At 55.2% G+C, this 24,048-nt stretch overlaps 6 protein-coding genes and 1 non-coding gene across 7 annotated transcripts; 4 read left to right on the forward strand and 3 right to left on the reverse strand.

Moving 5' to 3' along the window:
• Positions 1-6,043: 6,043 nt before the first annotated feature.
• Positions 6,044-8,668, forward strand: MYCTH_2086248 (uncharacterized protein). The gene is made up of 3 exons (XM_003660323.1): positions 6,044-6,656; positions 6,788-7,351; positions 7,419-8,668. Exons 1-3 carry the CDS (start codon positions 6,460-6,462, stop codon positions 7,657-7,659), a joined length of 1,002 nt encoding a protein of 333 aa, XP_003660371.1. The 5' UTR covers positions 6,044-6,459; the 3' UTR covers positions 7,660-8,668.
• Positions 8,669-11,208: 2,540 nt separating this feature from the next.
• On the reverse strand, positions 11,209-13,264 carry MYCTH_2298606 (uncharacterized protein). The gene is made up of 2 exons (XM_003660324.1): positions 12,929-13,264; positions 11,209-12,876 (listed from the first exon to the last, which is right to left on the reverse strand). The coding sequence occupies exons 1-2, from the start codon at positions 13,125-13,127 to the stop codon at positions 11,327-11,329; spliced, it is 1,749 nt and encodes a 582-aa protein (XP_003660372.1). The 5' UTR covers positions 13,128-13,264; the 3' UTR covers positions 11,209-11,326.
• Positions 13,265-13,864: 600 nt separating this feature from the next.
• MYCTH_t16 lies at positions 13,865-13,967 on the forward strand. The gene has a single exon. It is a non-coding gene; the product is annotated as a tRNA-Leu (tRNA).
• Positions 13,968-15,818: 1,851 nt separating this feature from the next.
• On the forward strand, positions 15,819-17,403 carry MYCTH_37110 (SUN family-like protein; the record flags this gene model as incomplete). Its single annotated transcript, XM_003660325.1, has 3 exons — positions 15,819-16,190; positions 16,256-16,485; positions 16,548-17,403. 3 exons carry the CDS (start codon positions 15,819-15,821, stop codon positions 17,401-17,403), a joined length of 1,458 nt encoding a protein of 485 aa, XP_003660373.1.
• Positions 17,404-18,282: 879 nt separating this feature from the next.
• MYCTH_2298612 (uncharacterized protein) lies at positions 18,283-20,428 on the reverse strand. The gene is made up of 3 exons (XM_003660326.1): positions 19,846-20,428; positions 19,472-19,787; positions 18,283-19,413 (listed from the first exon to the last, which is right to left on the reverse strand). Exons 1-3 carry the CDS (start codon positions 20,175-20,177, stop codon positions 18,373-18,375), a joined length of 1,689 nt encoding a protein of 562 aa, XP_003660374.1. The 5' UTR covers positions 20,178-20,428; the 3' UTR covers positions 18,283-18,372.
• A 30-nt stretch (positions 20,429-20,458) lies between these two features.
• MYCTH_2298614 (acetyl-CoA C-acetyltransferase) lies at positions 20,459-22,231 on the reverse strand. Its single transcript, XM_003660327.1, has 3 exons — positions 21,893-22,231; positions 20,889-21,833; positions 20,459-20,829 (listed from the first exon to the last, which is right to left on the reverse strand). The coding sequence occupies exons 1-3, from the start codon at positions 22,034-22,036 to the stop codon at positions 20,632-20,634; spliced, it is 1,287 nt and encodes a 428-aa protein (XP_003660375.1). The 5' UTR covers positions 22,037-22,231; the 3' UTR covers positions 20,459-20,631.
• A 518-nt stretch (positions 22,232-22,749) lies between these two features.
• Positions 22,750-23,960, forward strand: MYCTH_2073656 (uncharacterized protein). The gene is made up of 4 exons (XM_003660328.1): positions 22,750-22,885; positions 22,953-23,017; positions 23,085-23,309; positions 23,376-23,960. Exons 1-4 carry the CDS (start codon positions 22,844-22,846, stop codon positions 23,497-23,499), a joined length of 456 nt encoding a protein of 151 aa, XP_003660376.1. The 5' UTR covers positions 22,750-22,843; the 3' UTR covers positions 23,500-23,960.
• Positions 23,961-24,048: the final 88 nt, after the last annotated feature.

The raw sequence follows: 24,048 nt of genomic DNA on the forward strand, positions 1-24,048 counted from the left end.
GCGTCACCCACCACAAATCTCGGCCTCCCCCGCACGTGTTCTGGGAAGCTGCGGGTCGGCTAACCGACAACATCTCGAAAAAAGGGACTACGCAGTATAGAGAAAGGAAAGATGGAGGTACGGAATAACGCTAGGTTTACTTTTCTTTCCTCCCCTTTTAGCTTTTCTCTTCCCTAAGATGACTCTACTCATCGCTCCCTCATCTCTCTCTCTCTCTCTCTCTCGCTCGCTCGCTCACTCGTTGCCATCATCACCACTTCCATCCCCTTGTTTCCAGTTTCCTCTTCGTAATTCGTAACCGACAGCAGAGCGAGGGCTGAATCATATTATCCAATTCATCCGACACAATGAATACGCAATAGAATCATGATCCGGAAAGATTCCAGAGCAAGGCAGTTTCCGCTCCGGTTTCGCAACAATGAGCTGAGACATCGCATGTCCCTTTGGCAATGTACTGCGTATGTATCTGGCAGAAAACTGAAGTTGTGGTTAACTATTCTGCTGCTCTTTTACAAATCAGATGCCTTTAAATCGTGCCGTCGGGGGTTCGTTTGCCCGCTGGTCCATGCACTGATTCAGAGGCGGGAATAAAACGGCCATGACCGCGGGCTGAGACGGCTTCATTCAGCGCCTGTAGTGTACACTACGGAGTACGGATTACACTAGTATACTCCGTACATACACCTCCTCCAGGATAAATAATCCTAGTGCGATACATGCCCCACAACTAACGCAAATCAGCAAAGTAGCCAAGAAGTCTAGGTACAGCCAACCCAATACGAATTTCTATAGTACAGAAGTATCAATACCCAGTCTCCCCTCCCTGGTTTTCAATTACCTTTGCAAGGCATCGGGGCGTTGAGTGTGCCAGGCACTGAAGAAACTCAGGGGGCACTGCCTCCCACGCCTCTAGAACAGCCAGTCGAAGCCCTGTAAGGCTTAGCAATTGAACATTGTAGCGATGTTCAAGCTAATCGTTCATCCAGTGCCATTCTCAATAGGGTTCAAATCTGGGCTTCGAGCCGGCCACTGTAGGACCTGGATTCCTATACTCGAAAGGATATCCATTGTTAACTTGGCTGTCAACCCGGGGATTTTATCTGTAAGTACCTTCGTATAGAAAATTATTAGAAGAGTGACATGGTGTGATAATTGTGTAAGTGGCTGCAAAAAAAATGGGGAAAAGTGGGGCATGTATCGCACTAGGATTATTTATCCTGGAGGAGGTGTAGTAGTGTAGAGCGCCTGTCTTTTTGACCGGGGCTTGGCAGGGATATGGGCCCTTTCGGATCGCCAACCGAGCGCCCGCAACGGGAAAAAAAATGGATCCTGCTCGCTCATCCCATCATTCCGTTAATGTACCGGTTCAGAGAACGGAATGCTTGCCATCGTGGAATACGGAGTAGCCAACCTAGCAGGCGTTTTTGTCACGGAGGGGAGACGTCTCCCCAAAGACATTCATTCGCATCGATGGCTAGCGAAAACCGTTTGACCTGATGTAGGGAGTGTATTACTTCCGGACCAACTCCGGAGTGGATGTGCACACAGCTTTCATCAGCTCCAGGTTTCGATAACGTTATCATATACTAATGCCGAGGCTAGTGTGTCACGCGTGCTTTCCCACACCATCTTCCCACAACATATACTCCGTACTCTTACACACCCCGTACAGTACGCTAGAACTTTGGGGCTCTTGTTGATCATCCGGGAAGGGATGAAAACGCCCGGCCCGCTGACGGCCCGCTGAACAAGTCGAACGTAAGCGAGGGGCGACCGGGACGCCGGCCTAGCCTTCCAATGTTGTAGCGAAGGCCCCCTGCGCCGTTTTGATAGGCGCTGATAGTTGTCAGATGTCGGAGATTAGGGTCACAGGCCATTCTATTTGAGGTACGGAGTGATGTTTTTCATCTGATGGCCCGAATCCCCTCGGGCCCAAGACAGACGAACCCCCTCGGCCGCAAAAAAAAAAAAAAAAAAAAAAAAAATATCGATCTAGAAACATTGCGTTCACGATTACCACCTGCCAGTTTGAGCCAGATTCGGGATCGACGAGGGCCCGGGGAGGACAGGGAAGGAGGATGGTGGAGATGCCGAATGGCGACAATGATTCAGAGAAGAAACACATCTCGTGCGGGAGACCGACAGCCGACAGGACACGCTGCACAACTCCTGCGTACATAGTGTGTGTGTGTGTGTATGTACGGATTATGTATGCACGTATGGTACACTAGTTTTAGCCGCTCTGGACACCGGAGGTCAAGGACGTGCAAGGGGCGGGGAAGCGTGATCCGGCAGGACGCGGCCATCTCCTATTGGTACGAGTCGACAACGCCTTGCCAGTTTCCGGCAGCACGGCATTTTGCCCGCCCAATTGACCCCTCCTCCGGGTGCAGAGCCTTTGCAAGCCTCGGACCATGGAAGCGGCGGGCAATGGTGACACGTCGGTCGCGCACCTGCACCAAGGGGATCGTCTCCCCAAGTGAAAAGCATTCGGTGTCAGGTATCGAGTGATGTGCGCCTGGGGATCAACAGCGAACTAGTTAACACCTGGTCAATGCGTCCCGCTGCTAGCGTTCAGCGGAGTGGAGAGCTGGCAACGGTCCCTTGGGACCACAACCGAATTCGAACGTCATCGAGCCCCGGGCTTGTCCGCTGATGTTCGGGCATTCAGCACAGTTAATTAACCAGAACGAGCGTTATGTGCAGGTCGGGGGCTGCTTGGACCCGCTGTCCTCCAGCCAAGGCCCGAACGGGGGTTTGAGCGATGCAGGGGAGTTACAAGATACCCGCAGTCCAGACGGGGGAACTCCCGACGGCATCCGGAGTCCTCTGGAAAGGCAAGGGAGCCCATCTCCTTTCACCAATCCATGCCTCCGGGTCGAGCGGATTCCTAGGCCGCTTGAAGGAAGACTTCTTTCGGGGCCTCAAGTTGGTGCTGATGCTCCCTCGCCGCTGCCAACTTGACGTTCGTGTATGTACGGATCCGTACGTGTATTGGACATACACTAGACCGAGGACCAAAAAATACTGATTTGGATTCTTGGCCAAGGCAACTACTATACTAACCACCTCGAGAATGATTTCCGTTGCTCTGGCCGTGGCCTGATGTTTTGAATTTGGAATTCAGGACCGATGTTGTATTGTACCACACCGTCCCTATGCGTGGCGCACAAACCCAACACTAATGCCGCGCTGCCCCCAGCTATAAGTGACGGGCCTGCCGAGCGGTGAAAGGGGGCCAAAAACTCCGGCTGAAGTGAATGCGGACCCGACAGTTTGGGACCAAGGGCAACTGGCCAGCCAGCCATTGTGGTCCTGCAGAAGACCCGGCACGAGTGCGGCACAGAACGCAAGAGATTTTCGTAAGCGAGACCCTAGGAGAGGTAACGCGGAGGTGCGAATGGTTTTTTCCGGAAACCCTACTCCGTAGAGCTTCTCAAGAGACTCTGGCGGCCGAGCCAGGCCGACGGGCTTCTCCCTTGCGTAGTTAGGGCCAGCGCAGCGGCTGCGATGTATGTATGTACACACATACCGTACATACTCTGTAGGCAGCGGATGCTCCCGTCCATTATTGTGTCTTGCAACGAGTTGAACCCAACCCCCAGGTGTCTGGCATTGTCATATCATGCGACGCTGTACAATAGTACCTTGTGTCGGTCTCGTCAAGAAACATTTGCGGGGCGTCTTTGCCCTTTGTTGCTCGACAACCCGGGCTCGTCTGCGTGAGCAATCGGATCTCGACCGGCAGCCCCTTGGCGAACCGCAAGATCGCGCGGGGAGGCCGGGGAGAGAGAGGGGCAGCGGTGCAGTGGGTTACGCAAAAGTGCCTGATGAGCCACTTGCCGTCTTTCCTGACACGACGCATCGCCTGGTTCGCACCAAAAAACTGCAACCTCAACGGGGAAAGGTCGGAGGATGGGCCTGGGGTCGTCGCTCGCTCTCGCTGATAGTGTAGATTAATTAAGCCGGGGAGACTGGGATGCGACGGCAACACCTGGTCTGGCGTGTGTGCTGTTGACTGCTGCTGCATGCGGTTAACCTCTCCAGCTGACTTGCGCATCCTCTCCGCCCTCTAAATCGCGCAGCGGCATGGCGGAGGAAGTGGTGCCCCGGATTGGCTCGAGCCTTGCCCGGCGATTCGGGCGAGGTTGCAATACAGCCAATCGACCGGCTGACGTGACTGGGACCGACATGTTCAGCGTCGCGGTTTGTGCTGTCCGTATCTACTGTGTATAGTAACCCTCATCTCTCCAGAGCACCGAAACCTGCTGACGACGAGACGGGCCTTGGATGTGGGTGGTCGAGCCATGTTGGTGTCTCATCAGGGCGATGCTGGATTTGGGCTGGTGCATTCGCTGGCGTTAACGTTACTATTGCATTGGACCGGACATGCTTTAGTGTACGGCAGCTGCATGGTTCGGTGCGGTGTCGGTGGTGTGTTGGTTAGCAGCAGAAACTGCCCGTTTCGTGGCCCCCGGTAGGTAATAAATGGCAAGTCGTTTACGACCTTGTCGGCAGGCTGCCATAACTCGCCACCGCGGTCAAGGATGGTGACGGCCCGGCAGCCTGCGGTGTCGTCAGCTCGGAGCTTTCTCCGGAGTAGGCGTGTGTGAGCGTTTTGATCCCTACTCTGGTACAATACACGACCGCAATCGATTGATCTGCAGGTGCTGCGAAACACAGCCCCAAGTCCCCATCCTCCGCCTGCCCAGTGCTGGCAACTGGCTTTTCATCAACGACACAGCAGCAGCAGCCCACTGGCAGGAGCATGGAAGCTGGCCTGCCGTGCTCTGGAAAGCATAGGTTGCAATCGCCAGGGCACTTGTACACTAGTTAGTGGACTAGTACGAAGAACGGAGGGAGGTTACTGTGTACAATGTAATTCTGGAAAACGGTGGGGTGAACCCCGCTGGACCCTTGCTGTCGGGATCAACTCCAGCCACCGCGACTGGCGCCGCCGTCCTGTGGAGAGGCCCACCTTATTACTCTGAAATTTCTAGTGTACACTAGGAAATCGGGCGAGTTTCCCATTTCTGATGGTTGGATTGACAAGGATGCTTCCAAAGGAGAGGCAAGCGATGTGACTGGCTCGAGCCAGTGGAGTTGCGCACCACACTTGTGTTGTACAGTACTACACTAGTGTATCCTGGGCGCCTGTTACGTTTGCATAAGTGTTGAACCTCAGATGCAGTCCTCCGAAAAAGTACGGACAACACCATGGGGCACGCACACGTTTGCACGGTATGTAGGTACCTTTTTTCCTGTTTGCCTGGTGTAAATAAACTACTCCAGAGTGCGGTTTACGACAAGTAATCCTCTGTGCCTTCCGGAAACTTGCCAGGACCAAAAACAGGACTTTGAACTTTGATTTGTTGCCTACTGGATCACGGCCTGCAAACTTGCCAATGCTGGCTGTTTCAACATTTGTGCCTTGAAATGCACTGCATCCCACGTACCAGAAGAGCGGGAGTACAAGACGCGTACAGACCTGTAATTACATACAACACCGTGGTGTAACAAGCCTTCTCCGTTTAGGTGCCCCAGTGTTCCCGTCCCTTCCCGCCTCCTCGGGACCAGCAGTGGCAAAGTCGTTTCGAGGTCTCGGAATGGCCCAGCGCCCGGGGTTTTGCCCGTGACGCGGTTCAAGTTAACCATCGCTTCAATCTCGCCCAGGGCAGCGCCTCGCGCATTCACTTTACGCAATCTACCTCGGAGGAGGAAGCGCTACGTTGTCGTATCAGGTGAACGCTATTGCCGACGCGAGCATCGGTGATTGCTGGCGTGACACATTTCTGCTCGACTGGGGCCTGAGCTGTTGGCTGTAACTTTGGCGTCTCGGACCATACCAGATCCTGCCGGACCACCGCTAGCGTGCTGCATCCTGCCCTCGTTTCCGCCCGTGGCTCGCTGGAGCGCAAGAAAATCCCAGTTATCCCTGCTAGCCTCAGGCAAGTCGACCGCACCGCACCACACCACACCGGATCCGCTGGCCTTTCTCCGCTCTCTTCTCCCCCCAATTCCCACCCGCGACGTTGGTCCCTTTTCGAGCCGTCTCTCTCCCCCTCATTCTCAAGAGCAGTGGTGACCTCTACACGACAAACAACGACGAGCGACTCGTGCCCAGGGCCATATCTGCACCACAAGAACGCGCTCGTTGGATGACCTGGGCTCACAGTGCAGCTTGATCTCGAGCGCACACACACGACTTGCAAGCCACTGCCCGTGCACGGCCGCCCTTGGACCTGACTTGCATCTTGCTGGTTCGCCACAGCGTGTTTCGACATTCAACTATCAACCCTGATGCGGATCGCATAAGCAAGCATTGAGCTTCGGGGGGTTCACAATATCGATCGTTCCTGCGTCAATAAGAACGGGCTGAACACGCTATCCAGCGGTTCCCACAGTTGAATTCGATCATCCACAGCAGCGTCTGCAACTGCATTAGTACCCCCATCAACCATGAGTTCGCCAGCGCAAGGAGGGACTTCTGTCCCGCAGGAGAGGGAGAAGGAGAAGGAGAAGGAGAAGAAGGGATTGGGGAAGGTTTTGCTGAGGGTGAAGACCGTTCTGAAGAAGGCTACCGACTCGTCTCGCCGGACCTCCGCCGCCGCCGCAAAGGCCGCCACGACTAGTGCTGCTCCCGCGGCTACTACGAGGTATGTTTGACCACTTTCATGATGCCTTCTTCTCTTGGGCCGGGTGTCTTGTTTTAGAGAGGCAACGAGACACGTTTCATCCATCCAGTTGTCCGTCCCTGGAATAGCCGTATCTGACTTGCTGCCCACAGCCAGCCCGCGCCCGCGCCGGCGGCAGCAGTTCCCGCAGCCGTGGAAGCTACCAAGGTACCCAGATCTCAAATCTTCGCGGAGCGGGCGAAGAAGCTGGGCGAGCTATACGGCTTGGAGCTTTCGCTCAACGAGTGGCACAAGACGGAAGGTGACGCCCTCCGTGTCGAGAAGCCCATCAGGATGCGTGTGCACAGGAAGTGCCATCTGTGCGGCACCTCGTTTGGGGTGCACAAGGAATGCCCCCAGTGCAAGCATCTGCGCTGCAAGCAGTGCCCCCGTGTGCCGCCGAAGCGCACCGAGGCCGAGAGGGAGGAGAGCCGCAAGAAGCGGGCTGCCATCATCAAGGAACGTGCCGAGAAGGCACCCATCATCCCTGACTGGGACCCGACGCCCAAGAAGATCGTCATCAAGCGGCCAGCAAAGTCCGGTGGCCAGGATCTCTACTATAGGAAGCCCCGGCAGCGCATTCGGAGAACTTGCTGCGAATGCGAGAGGCTCTTCGCTGGTACCAAGATCTGCGAGGGCTGCCAACACGTCCGTTGCACTGATTGCCCTCGAGACCCGTACGTTCCTCCCTTCTCCTGCCTGTTCTTCTTCTCTTCCGACCTTGTTCACTAACGCCCAGCGCAGCCCCAAGAAGGACAAGTATCCGTACGGCTATCCCGGAGACGCTCCGAGCAAGAGGATTGCCCATTATCAATGCGATGATTGCAAACACATCTTCTCGTCGCCACCCACCGACGAACCGGCTTGCGCCAAATGCTCCCATACCAAATGCCACCGGCTAGCTCCGAGGAAGGTCGAGCCGGAACCCGACCCCGAGGTGCTCAAGAGCATAGAGGCGAAAATCGAGGCCTTGAAACTCAAGTGACGGGCCCCCTGTCTTTTAAGGAGCAGTTTGCGGCGAAGAGAGGAAGTGAGTTGATGATGGGTTTGCGGTCGAAGCAAGCGGGTTGATATTTTCTATTGGCATTTCCCCTCCCTCGATACGTTCAGTCAACATTCCCCAGCAAGCATGAGCCTATTAGCGATGAAACACATTTTCTGGTATCTTCCCTTCTATACGTCAGAACATTTTCCCCCAGCATGAAGCGGCTCGTGTGGACTTCTTTCTTGTCTCTGTTTCTGAACCGGCCTTGCCTCTACGGATTTGGGATTTGGGCTACCAACGTCCTGTCACCCCGAATAAATTGATCCAGACGACAGAGCGTTGCTTTCCTGGTTTCGCGGGGTTCTAATGCCCATACTCCCGTACATATATATACACGAAAACATGCGAACACGACCCGATCACGACTCGATTGCATCGACACAACCGTGCTTTTGGTTCCCACCCCCCACAAAAAAAAAAAAAAAAGGCCCCGCCCTCAACACCAACCCAACTTCCCCCTCTGTTTTCTTCGTTTCCCCGTTCGATCTCCTGGTGGAAAAAAGTCACGATGAGGTTGATGCCTAGTTCGGACGAAGGCGATTAAGATAGTACGTTGGGGTAGATCACATGCGCACTGAGACACGGAGATGGGAAGGGATATGGATTAAGGATGGAGGACCAGAGGTGCTACTGCTAGCAGCCACACAGTTCAACTCGACGGCGCAGTGCAGCTTTTGCGGACAGGTTTTTGGAGGGATCTGGCAGCCACGGGACACGCCCGGTGGTTGACAAAAGACCAAACCGGGGAGAGGAAGCACAAGAGTAGGGACTTTTTCTTGGGAGATATTATGTTACTTTTCTGTTCTCGTCCTCCTACTAGGTTACAGCCGAGGCTTTTTTTCTTCTTTTTTTTGGATTCCTCCATGCAATCATGACATTTCCCTATGCCGCGCTGATGCCGTGTTCATCAGTCTCCAAATGGCGATGTTAAAGAGAATTATGCTATTGCGCAGTCGACGTGCCGCCACGGGAAAGTGCTGTGTCATTTACTTGCCAGTTCAGTGACCTAATTCCAAGGTGTTCCATTGCCATCACATCGTCACGGTCATTAAAACGACATGCGGGTTGGGCGTAGGGGAGATTCAAAAGACCGGGGGGGGGGGGGGGGGAGGAGGGCAGGCCTTCCCTTGTTCCGCTTTGATATCTATCTGCCTTGTTCGCCTTGCATCTTTGCTGAGTCGCACCCGGGTTTCAGAGTGGAATTCTACACACCTCCGTCCTCCAGTGAGATTCCGCAGGACGTACTTGTACCAAATAAGGGATTGCACCCTGTTCCAAGGAAAGCGATTCTAACATGGTGCATACTATACATGATGCCAATGATACCTATTTTGGCTACATGATCCACGTAGTCGCACCGAATCGCGCTAGGCGTATTTTCGCTGGAAATAGCAAGTAGTCAGTGTACGGATTACGAATTACCGTATTCTCTATACACTGCGTAAGAGCTACCCTGCCATGTTCATTGTGCACAATGGCACGCATCACCATCAGAGAAACGGCCGATTAACCAATGCTTACTGCATGCGAGACACCTTGAAGTCGATTCAGGATGATGCCTCATTTCGGGTTGTGGGAGAACTAGGATGATGCAAATGCCTAAAAACCAACGTCTCGGATGGCGACAAAGTGTTCCACAGCTTACAACTACTTCCTGGCGATGCCAAAGCCTGGGTTACCGACCGGCTGATAAATGCACTGACCAACCCCCCCCCAAAAAAAAGAAAAAAAAGAAAAAAAAAAAAAAAAGAGCCAGGTGCTCGGCTGAATTGCAAGAGTTTCCTTCATTTGTCGTCTTCGTTTATCCGCGTAATCTGTACTTGGAACAATCTTGTCTGCTGACTTGCCACCTTACTCGGGAAGCACGTTGTGTTCTTCGATGACCCGAGCTCGGGCCTTCCTTTTCGGTCAGCCAATGCAGGCTCTGCCAGCTCGGCTCAATTGAATTGAGGTGGCGCAGACGGGAATCCAGACGCTCGGGTCGGCAGCGTGCTTACACTACAACACAACTGCACTGTAATCGTGTGCTGGTGGTGTGCAGGATCTCGCTCGGACTGGCTTAATCGAAGCAAGGGTCGGCCCGAACACGCCCTGGTAAACGTGGCTGCTTGTGCATCCGTCACAAGTACAATTTTCAAGCAATTTGTTTGTAAAATGGAAGTTTTGGTTCCTTCAGCTCATTGCGATGACTTTGTGTACTCTGTCTAGATCGACACATTGGTTGTTTTACGAAAGGTGTTATATATACCAGAAGACGCTAGTGTAAAGCTCTGCTTCCCAGATAGGAAGCCGAGAAAGGCATGTGGTTTTCGTGTATCGAGTGCGCAGTTATCGAAGTCTGTTTTGTTGGACCGGAGAGCCTCCTTCCATTTTAGCGAAAGCTGAAAGGCCATGGCGCATTCCCCCACGCGCCAATCCAGACAAGCAGACTGGTCCAGTGACGAGGTCCGGAGCACGTTAGTTACCGAGGTAGATGGTAGATACCTAACTACGGCCAGCCAGCCGGAACCGAAATGCTCGGTCTGGCCATGCAGATCGGTCAGAAATTTCTCCACGAGTGCAATTCATAATCTCCGGCCATCAGAATGCTAGCTCGTTTTCCCAGAAAACTGTGTTTTCGGGACACACAAAGATGACAGTTTCGGTTCTGTGTAACCCTCCTTCGAAAGTGAAGTTGTGAAATTTCACAATGTATTGCAGTATCGTAACGTTTTTACATGTCACGTATCTGAAAACACAACATGCCACCTAACTCACCGCCTCTTCCCACCGCCGACCCGGCTCTCTGGGAGCCGGTGGAGACTCTCCACTGCCTTGTCCTTGGAGCAGAAGGGATGATCGCTGTAGCAGCATGTTTGATGTTGTCTCGCAGAATCAAGGTCGGAAGATGCCTATGTGTATAATGGACTTACTAATAATACGTAAATGCATAGCTAAGGTACTCGTACCTGATTGAAACGGAGGTCGATAACGGAGCCGTAACATGCGAACCGATGTGTTGATCCGTTCATTCTCTTTCAACAACCGCTCGCGAGAAGCGTCACGAATGAAACAAACAATCAATCAAACAAGCCAATAAAAAAGGGATGAGAGAAAGATAGAAAGGAAGCAAAATAGCAAGGGAAAAGGAAAGAAGATAGAGAGAGAGGGAAAGGGATAAAAAAACCTTTGCATTGTCTTCCATAGAAATTATTGATGTTGCAGAGGTTGGATTTTCATGTCATCTTGGATTCCGTAGATTAAGCGACAACCCAGCTGGTGGCCGCCCGCCAAAGAAAAGACGTGTAAGCATGGTGTGTGCACCCCGAATAGGGACGTAAAACCAATCTCGGTTCTGGGCTCTTCGTCACCTGCTTGATGACCACCATCCATGACTTTATCTGGAAGCCTTCCAATGGCCAATCAAGAGAATCGCGTCCAGTTGTGATCTGTGACTGGTTCGACTTCTGTAACCCGCGATTCCATCGTTTTATGCCACCCTTGGTGATGAACTAATGACCATACATGTAGTCCGTAGACTGAACACACGAACCACCTCTGAACTGTTCATTTCCATCCCCCGGTCCTCCTGGAAAAAAAAGAAAAGAAAAAAGAGGAAAACAAAGGCTTAGTTCTCCACCATTCCCGGGGGCACACGAAATTCCACGCCCACCGCGTTCCCCAGCGCCGCCTTCCTCCCCATTCTCCGCCCGAGGTACTGGCCCCCGCCGCTGTGACCCCGGTTGTTCAGGTACGCCGGCGCCTCCTCCAGCCGGCCACGCCGCACCCACTCCTGCCACTTGGCCGGGTCGATGACGCTCATCAGCTTCTCGGTCACGTAGAACCGGCCCTGCACGTCCTGCTCCCCCCGCAGCACCTGCGCACCTACCTGCACCCAGCTCCAGAACACGGCCTTGTCGGCGTTGCCGCCGTCCGGGTTGCTCTCCTTGTCGATCGCGTTGCGCGTGGCGAGCTCCTCGGCGAAGGCCGGGCCAAGGGTCTCCCCCGAAGGGATAGTGCCTGGTGGTGGCGGGTGGGCAGTCGAAAGGCGAGCGGCGCGGTAGAGGTCGCCTTTGAACTGGAGAGTGGCGGCGCCGCGGGCGTCGCCGGTCAGGGAGGACGGAGTGAGGACCTGGATCTCGGTGACGAGCATGACGAGGTTGGCGTCGGGCGGGAGGGCGGCTTGCTGGGATGCTTGTTGTTGTTGATGTTGTTGTTGTTGCTGGGATGGAGACCCGCTCGGGGTTGCAACGACGCGGACGGGGTCACCGACGCGGACCATCTCGGCGCCGAGATAGACGCCGCCATAGTGTTGCACGTGCAGGGCGCCGTCGGCCGTGGTGCCTTGGGCGCGCAGGTCAAAGGTGGAGAAGGTGTCGTTAATGGCGCGGGCCCCCATCTTGGAAGCCTCGAGGCCAAGCATCTGGCGGCCGATCTCGCGCTTGTTGGGGTCGGGATCCTGGGAGATGCGGGCAGCGAGGGCTTCCCAGTTGACCGTATCGAATGTCTGATCTCTCAGCTCATCCATGGAAGTATGGGGCACGCTGAAGGTGAGGAAGGGGCGCATGGATTGGCAATCCTTGACCAGGCTAGGCTGTTCCAGCAGAGCGTGACCGAGTGGAGCGAGGGTGAAGTGGTAGCTGGAGTCGGGTGCGCCTGGGTGGAGAGGTATGCCGGGCTTAGGGGTGATGGCGAGGATAACGCCTAGCCGCCAGGCCGTGTGCTTGTACCAGACGAGCTCGCCCACGCGGAAGACATTGGTCCAGCCGGTAGTTCCTGGAGGCGGAAGCTGTAGCTGTTGCTGTTGCTGCTGGGCAAGCTGCTGCTGGGCTGGCGGCGGGTTCCCCGGGGCCGCCGTTGGCGGTGTCGTCGTCGCCGGCCTCGAGGCGGGAACGGCGGCAGAGGACGAAGGCGGCGGCAACGCGGGTGGTAAACTCCTGTCCCTGTCCGCCTTGGCTCTCTCGACATACTTGGGACATAGGTCACAGGGACACTGGCTGTTGTCTGTCGAGTCGCTCACCAACCAGAGGGCGTGCAGGGCAAACTCGCCGGGAGTGCGATAGTTGGCCTTGGGACCCAGGGGATGGCCGTAAAGGTAGTAATCACGGCCTCCATCTTTTCTCACCGCACACCGCAGCTCATAGCCCTTGGGAAATCCGGCGAGTTTGTACTGCTTTTCTGTACCCATCAGCACCGACACTTGGAAGCCCTGACACGACAAGAGACCTACTGTCATCCTTGGGCCCGACCTGGTTCTGCAGATGGCCGGCGACGATGACCTCCCAGCGCTCCTGTTGCGTCACGTCTTGGTCCTCGTTGGGGCTCAGGGCGCTGTGGTCGAGATTGGGGTACCCTTGGCCATCGCTGCGGGTGATGTGGATGGGCCAATAATCCGTACCGGCGTCATTTTGTGCTCCTGCGTTTGCCATGTCGACTTCGACTGGGAAGGACCGGGAATGTCGTCGAGTTTATCACGCGATCCCGTGACCGAGTGTGCTGCGCTCCAAGTCACGAGATCTACACGTGTTTCCCACGTGCTTTCCTGGGTCTTCTCTCAATGTTGGAATCCACACGGAGTACTTTGCGCACGGCTTTTGTGTGCTTCGTAGTGCACATAACTATCTAGAAAATTTGTTGGGGTTTGTCGGTTTTCGTCGTGTTAGATTTAGGGGTAGTCAAAAAAAAAAAAGTGACTACGTCAAGGCTTGATTATGAGGCACGATACATCTCCCTTTGGGAGCGAAGGCTCGGCTTAAATCCAGCTTAAAAGGGAAGAGGAGGAAGGAGCCTTTCACGGAGCATGGACGTGCTCCACGGATCAAGCTTCCATTTCAAAGCTTGGCCCGATCGAATTGAAATCGCTTTTTACACGCAATCCGTTATTTGCATGGTCAAGCCAGCCCAGTGACATGGCGTAGGTCAACACAAAGTCTGCCACTCTGCTGCCAGTTGCTCTCTTGGCGTCATGTTCGAATACTCGGTTATTGTCCGAGCTCTCCTACAGAAATCCGTAGTCCGTACTTAAAGCTGGCTCGGCAGTCCAATGGCCCGACCGCCCAGCCAACTATGAACGTTTGCTCATCTCCACTCTTGGCTTGGTGTAAACTCCGCTGCAGTTTCCACAGAGAAAAAACTCTGCAGCGAACAAAACACCAACAATCATCCAGGCAAGGTGGCCGAGCGGTCCAAGGCGCCACGTTAAGGTGTTCAACCCTTAATCATCATCCGTGGTCTCGAAAGGGGCGTGAGTTCGAATCTCACCCTTGTCAGCCTCTTTTTCTCTGGATATTCCTCGTAATCTTTTTGAATACCTGTGGTGTCGCGTGCTGTACGGATATGAGCCTGGGAATTTTCCCTCCTATCTTCACGTGGGTATCTTCCTATTGACACGCCATGGTGTGTCTTTTTTTGTAACCACCATTCTTTTGCCCACGGCCCGGGAGCCTTATTACATGTTGCCATCGCTCTTTTTCATTTGTGCGTTCTAGAAAGCTTATTTTCGGGACATCGACACAGTCTTGACCACTAGTCAACTCAACTCATCTAGGAGTTTATATGGACATATACAGTTATGGCAGATATTGACCCAGCAATAACCCGAGCCGCGCGCCAAGACACAGCGCACTTGAACGGATCGCTTGTAGCCCCCCCGTACATGATTCAGCGACCTATGACCACAGCATTTTCGTGTCTTGCCTTTTCTTTCTTTTATCTCCATTTGGAAAATGTTTTCACTTCCGCCGATCCATTTGTCACAGCTTCCGACGGAGATGGTGAGGAGCATTCTCGCACAAGACATCGCAACCAATCAGTATCCTCAAAAAATTCGAGAAACAGACCGAATGCTGCCGAGAAGCGGGAGGGAGAATCGAATTCACTGTTCTTGAAACACGGCGCTCCTCGATGTGGCCGACTCCAAACTGCCACAGTGGGCAGCGGAAGAACGCAGTACGGAGTATGCACACGACTTAGAGCAGCGCTGTGGACATGATTAGAAACACGCCCTTGCCGAAGGATTTTCCACAGGGCTGAGTCGTTGCCAAGGTTGCCCGAAGATCACCACAGACCGAAGTAGCGCGTTGTGGCCGCGCCCGAACCGTGCCTGGCAAGCCAATCTTACCAAGTACTACTACGGAGTAGTGTAGTCAATTGTGGTTGGCGGTCCAATTTCCACGTTCGCGTACTACAGACACTAGTGTGCGGATTAGGACGCGACGAGATGTCACTTTTCCGTGCCTGCAGTACACTACTTGGTTGTTAGTCAGCCGACAAACTAAGAAAGAAGCAAGTTCGGTAAGCCAATAACTACGGACGTACTGTACGGAATTACCCACAAAGTGGGCAAGCAAGATAGTCTTTTTCGGATCGAGTCAAGGGTCCAGAAGAGCAATCCACCAGCCTGGAGCCTGGGCTCGGCCAAAACAGAGCCTGAGGGCTCCTTCCGCCAGGCGTTAACACCGCAATCTCCAAGCGCCGCCGCTATTGGCGGAGCAGCGAGTGTGCCTGAGCGAACCCCTGTAATGCGTTTCCACTGCCGAGATGAGACTTCAGGAACCGTCAACCCTCGATTCCCTGATTGGGCAGGACCCCTGAGTGAGGCTGTCGAGATGGGTGGATATGGCGTTGCATCACGCCAGATCCTCGCTTTGCTTTGCGTGGGCCGCGCACCTTGTTCCCTTCCCCGAGTGCTGAGCCTCCCCCAACGCTGTGAGTGAGCGGCCCCAGAAAGCCCAGGCATGGAGCAACGCCCGTGGAGTTGAAGGGCCCCTGGTCGTCAAGGGTCGGCATCGCGCCGCTCCCGTTCTGACCATCTCGTTCGTCTCTCGTCCCTCGTTCCTCCTTTCGTTACCCTTCTCCCCGTCGTTCTCGGTTCAGGACGTCCCCTCGTTCCTTCGCCGTTCGCTTCGCAACCTCCGTACTTGGCGACGCTCCTGCGCCGTTTGCAGTGTTGTCGCGACCGCCGGACGCGCGATATTACGCAGGACGCTCGCTCTCCTTCGCGTCGGAAAAACGCGCGACCAAAGAGACTCGAAGGGCCTGAAAGAATTTCAGTCCACTTCGCAAATTCCACTCACGCACGGCCGAATTCGACTCGAACCCCTTGCCCCCCTCCTCGCACAATGAGGATCTCGACGTTCCAGGCCGCCATCGGCTCGGCCTCGGTTCTGTTCACCGCCCAGTCGGCTTCCGCCAGCATCGGTCACCGACACGCACATGTTGAATATGCGAGGAGGCATGCCCATGGACACAATCATGATGCCCGCCAGGCGGAGGAGGCGGCCAACGCCACCGAGATCGTCGCGAGGAAGGCTACCTGCACGCTGCCAGACCATCCCGATCTGGTCTACGTCCCGGGCCAAGATAACAATGGGTTCGCCCTGAGCCCCGATCAGTCTTGCAACGATGGAGACTATTGCCCGATTGCCTGTGTGTCTGGCAAGGTCATGGCGCAGTGGAAACCAGGCACGACGTATACGTATCCCGAGTCCATTGTAGGTCTCCGCGCTTCTCTCACAACTCGAGACAAGAGTCAGCAGGCTGAGAGGTCTACGCTTAGTACGGCGGACTCTACTGCAACGGCGGGAAGGCAGAGAAGCCGTTCGAGGACCGGCCATATTGTGTGGATGGCACCGGCGCGGTGAAGGCCGTGAACAAGGCGGGCAGCATCGTGTCGTTTTGCCAGACGGTACTGCCGGGCAACGAGGCCATGATCATCCCGACCGATGTCACAGACACGGCAACAATTGCCGTACCGGGGCCGGATTATTGGGACGGAACCGCTGCGCAGTGAGTCGTTCCAGCCTCGTGCACGCTCCAGAGCAAACGGCACTAACCTTGGTAATTGCCAGCTACTACATCAATCCGCCCGGGATCCCCTCCTCCGTTGGCTGCGTTTGGGGAGTCATCACTAAGGCACTCGGCAACTGGACCCCTTATGTCGCCGGCGCAAACACCATGGCCAATGGCGAGACCTTTGTGAAGATCGCGTGGAACCCCGAGTACCTGAAGACGCCCCTGGCCAAGAGCATCCCGACCTACGGTCTCAAGATTGAGTGCCCCGACGGCGGCTGCAACGGCCTGCCCTGCGTGATCGACCCCTCCAAGGGCGGCATTAACAGCGTTGATAGCCCCGTCAGCACCAGCGGCGTCGGTGACGCCAACTTCTGCGTCGTCACTGTGCCCAAGGGCAAGACCGCCAACATTGTGGTTTTTAACACGGACGGTTCTTCAGGCGGCGGCGGCGGCGATGATAACGACAGCGATGATGACGACAAGGACGACGGCGGCGACAAGCCCTCGCCCTCGCCCTCGCCCTCGCCCACGCCCGAGCCCAAGCCCTCCTCCTCTTCAAAGGCGCCCGAACCGCCCAAGATCACTAGCGACTCCGACGTCCCGACTACCACGGCGGCGCCGTCCTCGTCGCGCGCCGCGTCCACGTCCACTCCCTCCGACTCGTCCTCCTCCTCCTCCACCTCTTCGGAGGCCTTCTACGGCGCCATGTTCCACGAGCAGGACGTGCGGGGCAGCACCTTGTCGAACGAGACGGCCCCGGCCACGGCGCCCGAGCCCGTCAAGGCCTCGGCGTCTGAGGCAGCGAAGGAGCCCGTGTCGACCACATCGAAGAACGAGGGCGCTGCTGCCGAGGGCGGCTCGGCGATTGCCGGGCTCGTGGTCGCGCTTGTTGCCGCCGCGGCCCTTCTCTAGAGAGGAGAAAGGAGGAAGGCAAACCAAACCTGTTGCTTCTTCCTTATTTGCCCGCCTCTTTTTTGTTTCCGCGGGCACTCCTCCTCTGAACCGTTTCGTCTTCTTTTCGAGCTGACCCTCCTATCCTCACTCGAACGACCCTTTGGACGCGAAACAAAAACCTCGGCGTTTCTTGCTGTGTATAGAGAGTCGCGCCTTATTTCGCAGTTTGCGCCTGCGTTTAGTGTCTATTGTTATTTGGGGTCGTTTCGGCTCTGCCGTGAACACCCGGCTTCCCCTTCGATTCATGAGTTGGCCTTCGACTTCGCTCAGGGGCCATCATTAGTCATTATTTTGCCCTTTTCCTTTCGCCACGCGGCGGCTTATTCTTCTTATCCCCTCTATTCTTCCAGGCTCGCAACCTGGCTCAATCTGATCCTGCAGCTTCGCGATATACCCCTTCTTCACTTTATATCCTTCATCTTGGGGCCGCGTTGCCTCATTTACCTCCTTTAGATTGCTTTTTTGTCTTTTGCACCTTTTGGTTGAATACGTTGGTTTTACGGGCGAAGAGATCTATGGCTGGAATGAAGACGAAGCGGAATGGATGGCTGGGTTTTGGAACGGCTCGAGGTTTCGAACAAAAAAGGAAATCGTTGCGAATGGGAGCTCAACCAGTCTTGTTGATGAGGTGTTGGCATAGCCCAGACAAGGAGGAGCTGAGTCAATGAGGATGAACAATGATTGACGAATTCCACGTTTTGGGGACGTCGTTGTGTGAACGGTGATGGTGTTGACCGTCCTATCCATTCCTCGAGTTGCGTTCCAGGGATTTCACGGATGGCAGCCAAGACTAAGCATCCATCAGCTTCACGACATGCGCGCTTCTCTATCGGACACGACGATGTGCTGATCGATCCGTAAAATATTACTAGGTCCCATCGTCTCGATCTTCCCTGTTCCACCTCTATCTATCAATCCACAAGAGCCTTATGACGGAGCCCGCACCCAACCAGGGACGTCATCCAGCGCGCCAGGCGGGTCGACGGGCTCCCCAGCGTCGCACGCATCCAGAGCCTCTTGCCATGCCTCCTGGAACCGTTCCAGTATACTCTCGTAGGGGATGGGCCACCCAGCCGCGACCGCGTTGCCGCCCTTCTTCTTGGCGCCCTCCACCGCGAACCGCTTCTGCTGGCGCGCGATGAACCCGTTGAGCAGGCCCGAGTACACGAGCCCCGCGATTATCGACTCGATACTCTCGAGGTCTGGCCGCTTGTTGCCGAAGATCAGGCCCTCGGACGGCATCAGCCGGCGGGGCCCTCCCGGCGGCGGGACTAGTAGGGAATCTGCCGTGTCCGGCTCCGCCCCGGCGCTGTTGGTCACGGCCTTGACGAGGAGCGAGTTGGCGTTTGCCGTCAGGCGGGGCCGCGCTCCCGCCGGCGGCTTCGCGGGGACGTAGCCCTCCAGGAGCTTCTGCACGTACACTGCTGCGGTGACGACATCCTCGAACGACAGCAGGGGCGCGCGGTTGTCTGTGTTGTCCGCGCTTCCTTCCCACGTCAACATGAAGATCTTGCGGGTAAAAGAACGCCAAACAAGAGGCTTCAGACGGTAGAGGAAGGTTAGATAGAAGCCCCTGCCCCACAGCCAGTCACGGTTGAGGTTGAGAGCCTGGTGGAAGAGGACAAAGTTCCCCGTTCGGATGGCGGCGCAGACGGGTACGAAGATGTCGGCAAATCCGGCAGCCTCGGGGCGGCGGAGAAGATCCCACGACGGGAAGCGGCCGAGGAGGAGGTTGGCGGGGATCCAGTAGGTGAGGATCTGACGACGATGTTTTTGGAATTGCGGCAGGCACTGGCTGTAGGCCTCCGCCAGACACATTTCGGCCCGCCGGTAATGTCCATGATCGAAGTAGAACCTGCCCAGGTAGTATAGAAAGGTAACACGTTGAGATGCAGGGTAAAGTGACAATGCCGGTGCGCTCGTGGAAATGTTGGTGAACATCTGTACAGCAAGCCGGCTTTTGTTGCACTAGCTAACGGTTAGCAGATCCGAAAACAAGGGAGAGAAATAATGGATGGAGACCTACAGCAAAGAGCAACTTCAGGGTGAGATTGGCAAACTGATAGACAGCCACCTTTTTCCCTTTTGGCTCTGACCACCTCGTGCTGGACCGGTCTGTCAGACAGGAAGTAAAGATCTTTTGGATAATGTCGGCTGCGAGCTCCACGATGGACTTCCTCTCCCCGGACTCCTCGCCAGTCATGTCTCCCTGAATCTGTGCGAGCAGATGGGGCTGCCGGGTTAGGCTCATAACCAACTTGGAGAGGGACTCCGAAAGCGACATGCTGGTCTGTATCAACACGGTACCGTAGGTGGGATTCGCGAGAGCATTTGCGCAGGAGCTACACCGGCGTCAGCAAAGACATGCGTATCAGGATAAAAACGGAGCGGCAACCATACTTGAGCAGGTCACTGAGCCGGGAATGCAGCCGAACAACATCTGCGAAATCCACATCCCGCCAGTACTCTAGATATTCTTTGATGAATGAATTGAACCCCGGCCATGGGGAACCCTTTCCCTCCGGCACATCGTCTTCTTGGGGTAGACTTTTATCGATCAAATTCTCGAGTGCTGGCGAGTTTCCGGGGAAGCCGCGTTTCAGCTCATTGCTCATGTCAAAATATATGCTGGCGACATCGTTCTCGACGAGTAGCCAATTACGAAGCTCATCGCCATTCAACTCGAGGACGAATCCCCTGATACTTGACAGGAACTGGACCACAAGGCTCATTGCGGTGGTGGGATTGATGCTCAACCTGCATGCGGGATAAGAGGTGCTTGCCGAATCACAAGGATAACAAACGCGGTTTCGGGCATGCGACTGATCTGAGGGTTATTGTCCCATTTGGTATGGGAAGCGACTAGGAAGAAAACAAGTATACAAGGATCTGTGATTGCTACAAGAAATTTGAAGAAATTTGGAGTTGGAGTGCCCAGAGGACAGCATCTCAAGGTGAAAATCGAATTGGGGAACTAGAAGTGAAATGGCCGACTCAGGAAGGAACATGGTTGCAAGAATCACACAACGAGCAGATTCAACGGCTGCTAGACCCTAACCCTAAGGAACCTTAGTGCATTCCCCTTACCTGAACAATAACTACGGGTAATATGACTCCCTGCAAGGTTGCAGCAGCCAAGCCGCACGGTGCTCCAAACAAGGTATTTCGAGAGGCGTGATATACATTTTACACAGATTCGATCCTTTGCACAACCATCGCCGTTGCCGCACCACCACCGTTGCAGATCGCCGCAACACCATACTCGCCAGGTTTGAGCTGGTGCAACAGCGTCACCAGAATCCGTGAACCTGAGCTGCCCAAGGCATGGCCCAGGGAGATGGCTCCGCCAAGCGGGTTCACCCTTGCACCCTCCAAGCCAAGAATCTGGAGTTCACAGTCAGTGTGGGTTCTCACCTGGGGAAGAAGTATCCGGGTCTCCTCACCTTCTCGTTGGCCTTGATAACCGCGGCGAAGGCCTCGTTGAACTCCCAGACGGCAACCTGGTCTTTGGTGATCCCCGCCCGCTCCAAAGCAATGGGGACCGCCTTGGCTGGCGCAATCGGGAAGTCAATCGGATCCACGGCCGCGTCGGCCGAACTGCAGATGCGAGCCAGGACACGCGAACCAGCGCCGTACTCCTGCGCAATCGCCTTGCTGCCTAGGACGAGCGCGCTGGCGCCGTCGTTGAGGGTTGACGAGTTGGCCGCCGTCACGGTGCCGGTCCCGTCACGGACGAACGCCGGCTTGAGGGTGGGCACCTTTTCCAGTTTGATGTCCAGGTATCCTTCATCTGTGGTAATGACCGTATCGCCCTTCTTCCCCTTAACTGTGACCGGAGCAATCTCGTCGGCAAACGCGTTGTTCTTCCAGGCGGCCTGCGCCCGCTGGTATGACTGAATGGCGTACTCATCTTGCTCCTCTCGGGAGATGTTGTATTTCTTGGCCGTGTTTTCGGCGCAGTTGCCCATGTGGATCTGGTCGTAGACATCGGTAAGACCGTCCTTGATGAGCCCATCCTCCATCTTGACATGACCAAAGCTAGGTAGCCCGCTAGCACGCGGCACGTAATATGGCACCCTCGACATGTTCTCAAACCCGCCGGCGATCTGCGCCTCGGAGAGGCCGAGCTGAATATTCTGGGCCGCAAATGCAACGGCCTTCAACCCAGAGGCGCAAACCTTATTGATGGTAATCGCTTCGACTGTGGGAGGAAGGCCGGCGAAAACGGAGGCTTGGCGCGCCGGAGCCTGTCCAACGGAGGCCTGGAGCACATTTCCCATGTAGACATCGGTGACTTTGGAAACGGGAACTCTCGACTTCTCGAGCGCGGACTTGATGGCAACAGCGCCGAGTTCGGGCCCGCTAACGCTCAGATAGGATCCATTGAACTATGGACTATTAGAACCATTGCAGAAGAGATGTGCGGAAGCAGTGTTTTGGCACATACTTTTGCCGTTGGCGTGCGGGAAGCGCTCAGGATGTAGGCATCCCGAATCTCTTGACGAAGGCAGGCTTGCGACGAGAAGAGCCGAATTGAGCCGGTTCTGAGCTGCGGCGATACCCGCAGCGCATACCTAAATTGCCCCGCCATAGCTAGCAAGAATATGCAGGTAGTCAACTAATCCTGCGTATCAAATGCAGGAGGACGCAAGGCTAGGTATATAAAGGACAAAATAAAAGAAACGAAAAGGGCGAGGTAGATGAGATGGAGCGTCTCTGTCCGAATCTCCTCGCCCTGCCGAGGGTCAGCGGTTTTAAGGTGCCATCCCGGCGGAACTTGCTCGGCTTGTGACGGACCACGGGGGGCGAGTGGGCAAGTGTGGAGGTGGAGCAACGAGAGCCGGGCCAGAGCGCGCGCCCCGCCACTTCATCGGCACGCACCCCAGAAAAGCTTGGTTAGGTAAGCTAATGTGGAGCAGGCCGGTTGGCGATAAGGCAAGGAACGCGAAGTGCAGTGACAACGGATAGCCACCACAGGTCTCTTTTGCCCAGACCGTGGATATGCTGGCCCCCGATAAGTAACGGTTGAATATGGAGGCCAAATTGCTACACTATGCAAAAACACTGGGACCCGCGATCGACCGGCGATTCGGCGGCAGGTCTGCCAGTCGCGGCCCCGCAGAGACAGTTCGCCCAATGATTTCCACATGCTTCTTCATTGGCCACTACCACCCCGCTAATTGAATAATCACCTCAGCTTTGGTCCGGCCCGGATTCCATCATCGTCTTCTCGCTAGTTATAACTTGCCGCAGCACCGCGTTTTCTTTTCCACGTCACTCACTGACCCGAATCCTCCCAGTCCTGTTACTTTGTGCTGCATCACAAAATATCGTCGCAGAGCAGACTTCTTGATTTTCTCTCCAAGGAGCTCAAGCTCTCTCATCTCTGCTGGGCAAGATGTCGACCGCTGCGCGCCGCCGTCTGATGCGAGACTTCAAGGTGTGACGATTCCCGCCGCTAAACAGTTCATCTTGGAACTTTCGCGATGCTAATCCTATGCCTGTAGCGCATGCAGACCGATCCGCCTGCTGGCGTCTCCGCATCTCCCGTCCCCGACAATGTCATGACTTGGTGAGCAACTACCTCCCATTGCCGATATCGCCCTGCTTTCGCGGTGGCTGACCTCAATCGCGATCAGGAACGCTGTCATCATCGGTCCTGCAGACACCCCTTTCGAAGATGGAACTTTCAGGCTCGTGATGCACTTCGAGGAACAGTATCCAAACAAGCCCCCGTCGGTCAAATTCATCAGCCAGATGTTCCATCCGAACGTTTATGCCACAGGCGAGCTTTGCCTCGACATTCTCCAGAACCGCTGGAGTCCAACCTACGACGTTGCCGCCGTGCTCACCAGCATCCAGAGGTGAGTGGATCGGCCACGGGCCCTTTGGTCTGCCATGGGATGTCCGTCGCTGACACTGCCCGCTAGCTTGCTTAACGACCCCAATACTGGATCCCCCGCAAATGTCGAAGCGTCCAACCTCTACAAAGATAACCGCAAAGAGTATATGAAGAGGGTGAGGGAGACAGTGGAGAAGAGCTGGGAAGACTAGACTGCGGCGCCTGTTCCTCGAGAAGACATGATTTGGGCAGTCTTAATATCCGGGGATGGCGATGGCGACCACACGACCACGGCGGTAGGGTCGCTCTTGGGGCACGCACGTACCACAGATCGTCCAGGCCCAGAACCGTCCCCCACCCCCCACCTTCTCTCTTCCTTTGGTTAGGTTGGAGTTCTGGAGTTTGGCCAGTTTCCGTCAGCATTTCGAAGGCGTGTCATTACATTGGTCTCGGGCGTTGTCAGTGCGGCTCACGTCTCTGGTTGGGCATCTCTCGAGGCAGTTGGAATATCGATACGGGAGGGGAAGGCGGGGGCGTGATTGGAGTTCCGGCCCACATCATTCTTTGCAAGAAGCAACCCTTCAAGTTAGGCGCCTACATTCTTTCACACCGGTAGTTCAAAGCATTTGGCGGTGGTTTTGTATTGACCTAATAAAATAACATGCTTCCAAGTACCTTGCCATGTCTCATGAATCCGTCTGGATACGCAACTGAGGTAATACAGGGCAACTCCATCTGTCCTTGATGCTACAGGTTCTGTC

The sequence above is a fragment of the Thermothelomyces thermophilus genome, chromosome 1, assembly GCF_000226095.1.
Source record: "Thermothelomyces thermophilus ATCC 42464 chromosome 1, complete sequence".
Taxonomy (NCBI): domain Eukaryota; kingdom Fungi; phylum Ascomycota; class Sordariomycetes; order Sordariales; family Chaetomiaceae; genus Thermothelomyces; species Thermothelomyces thermophilus.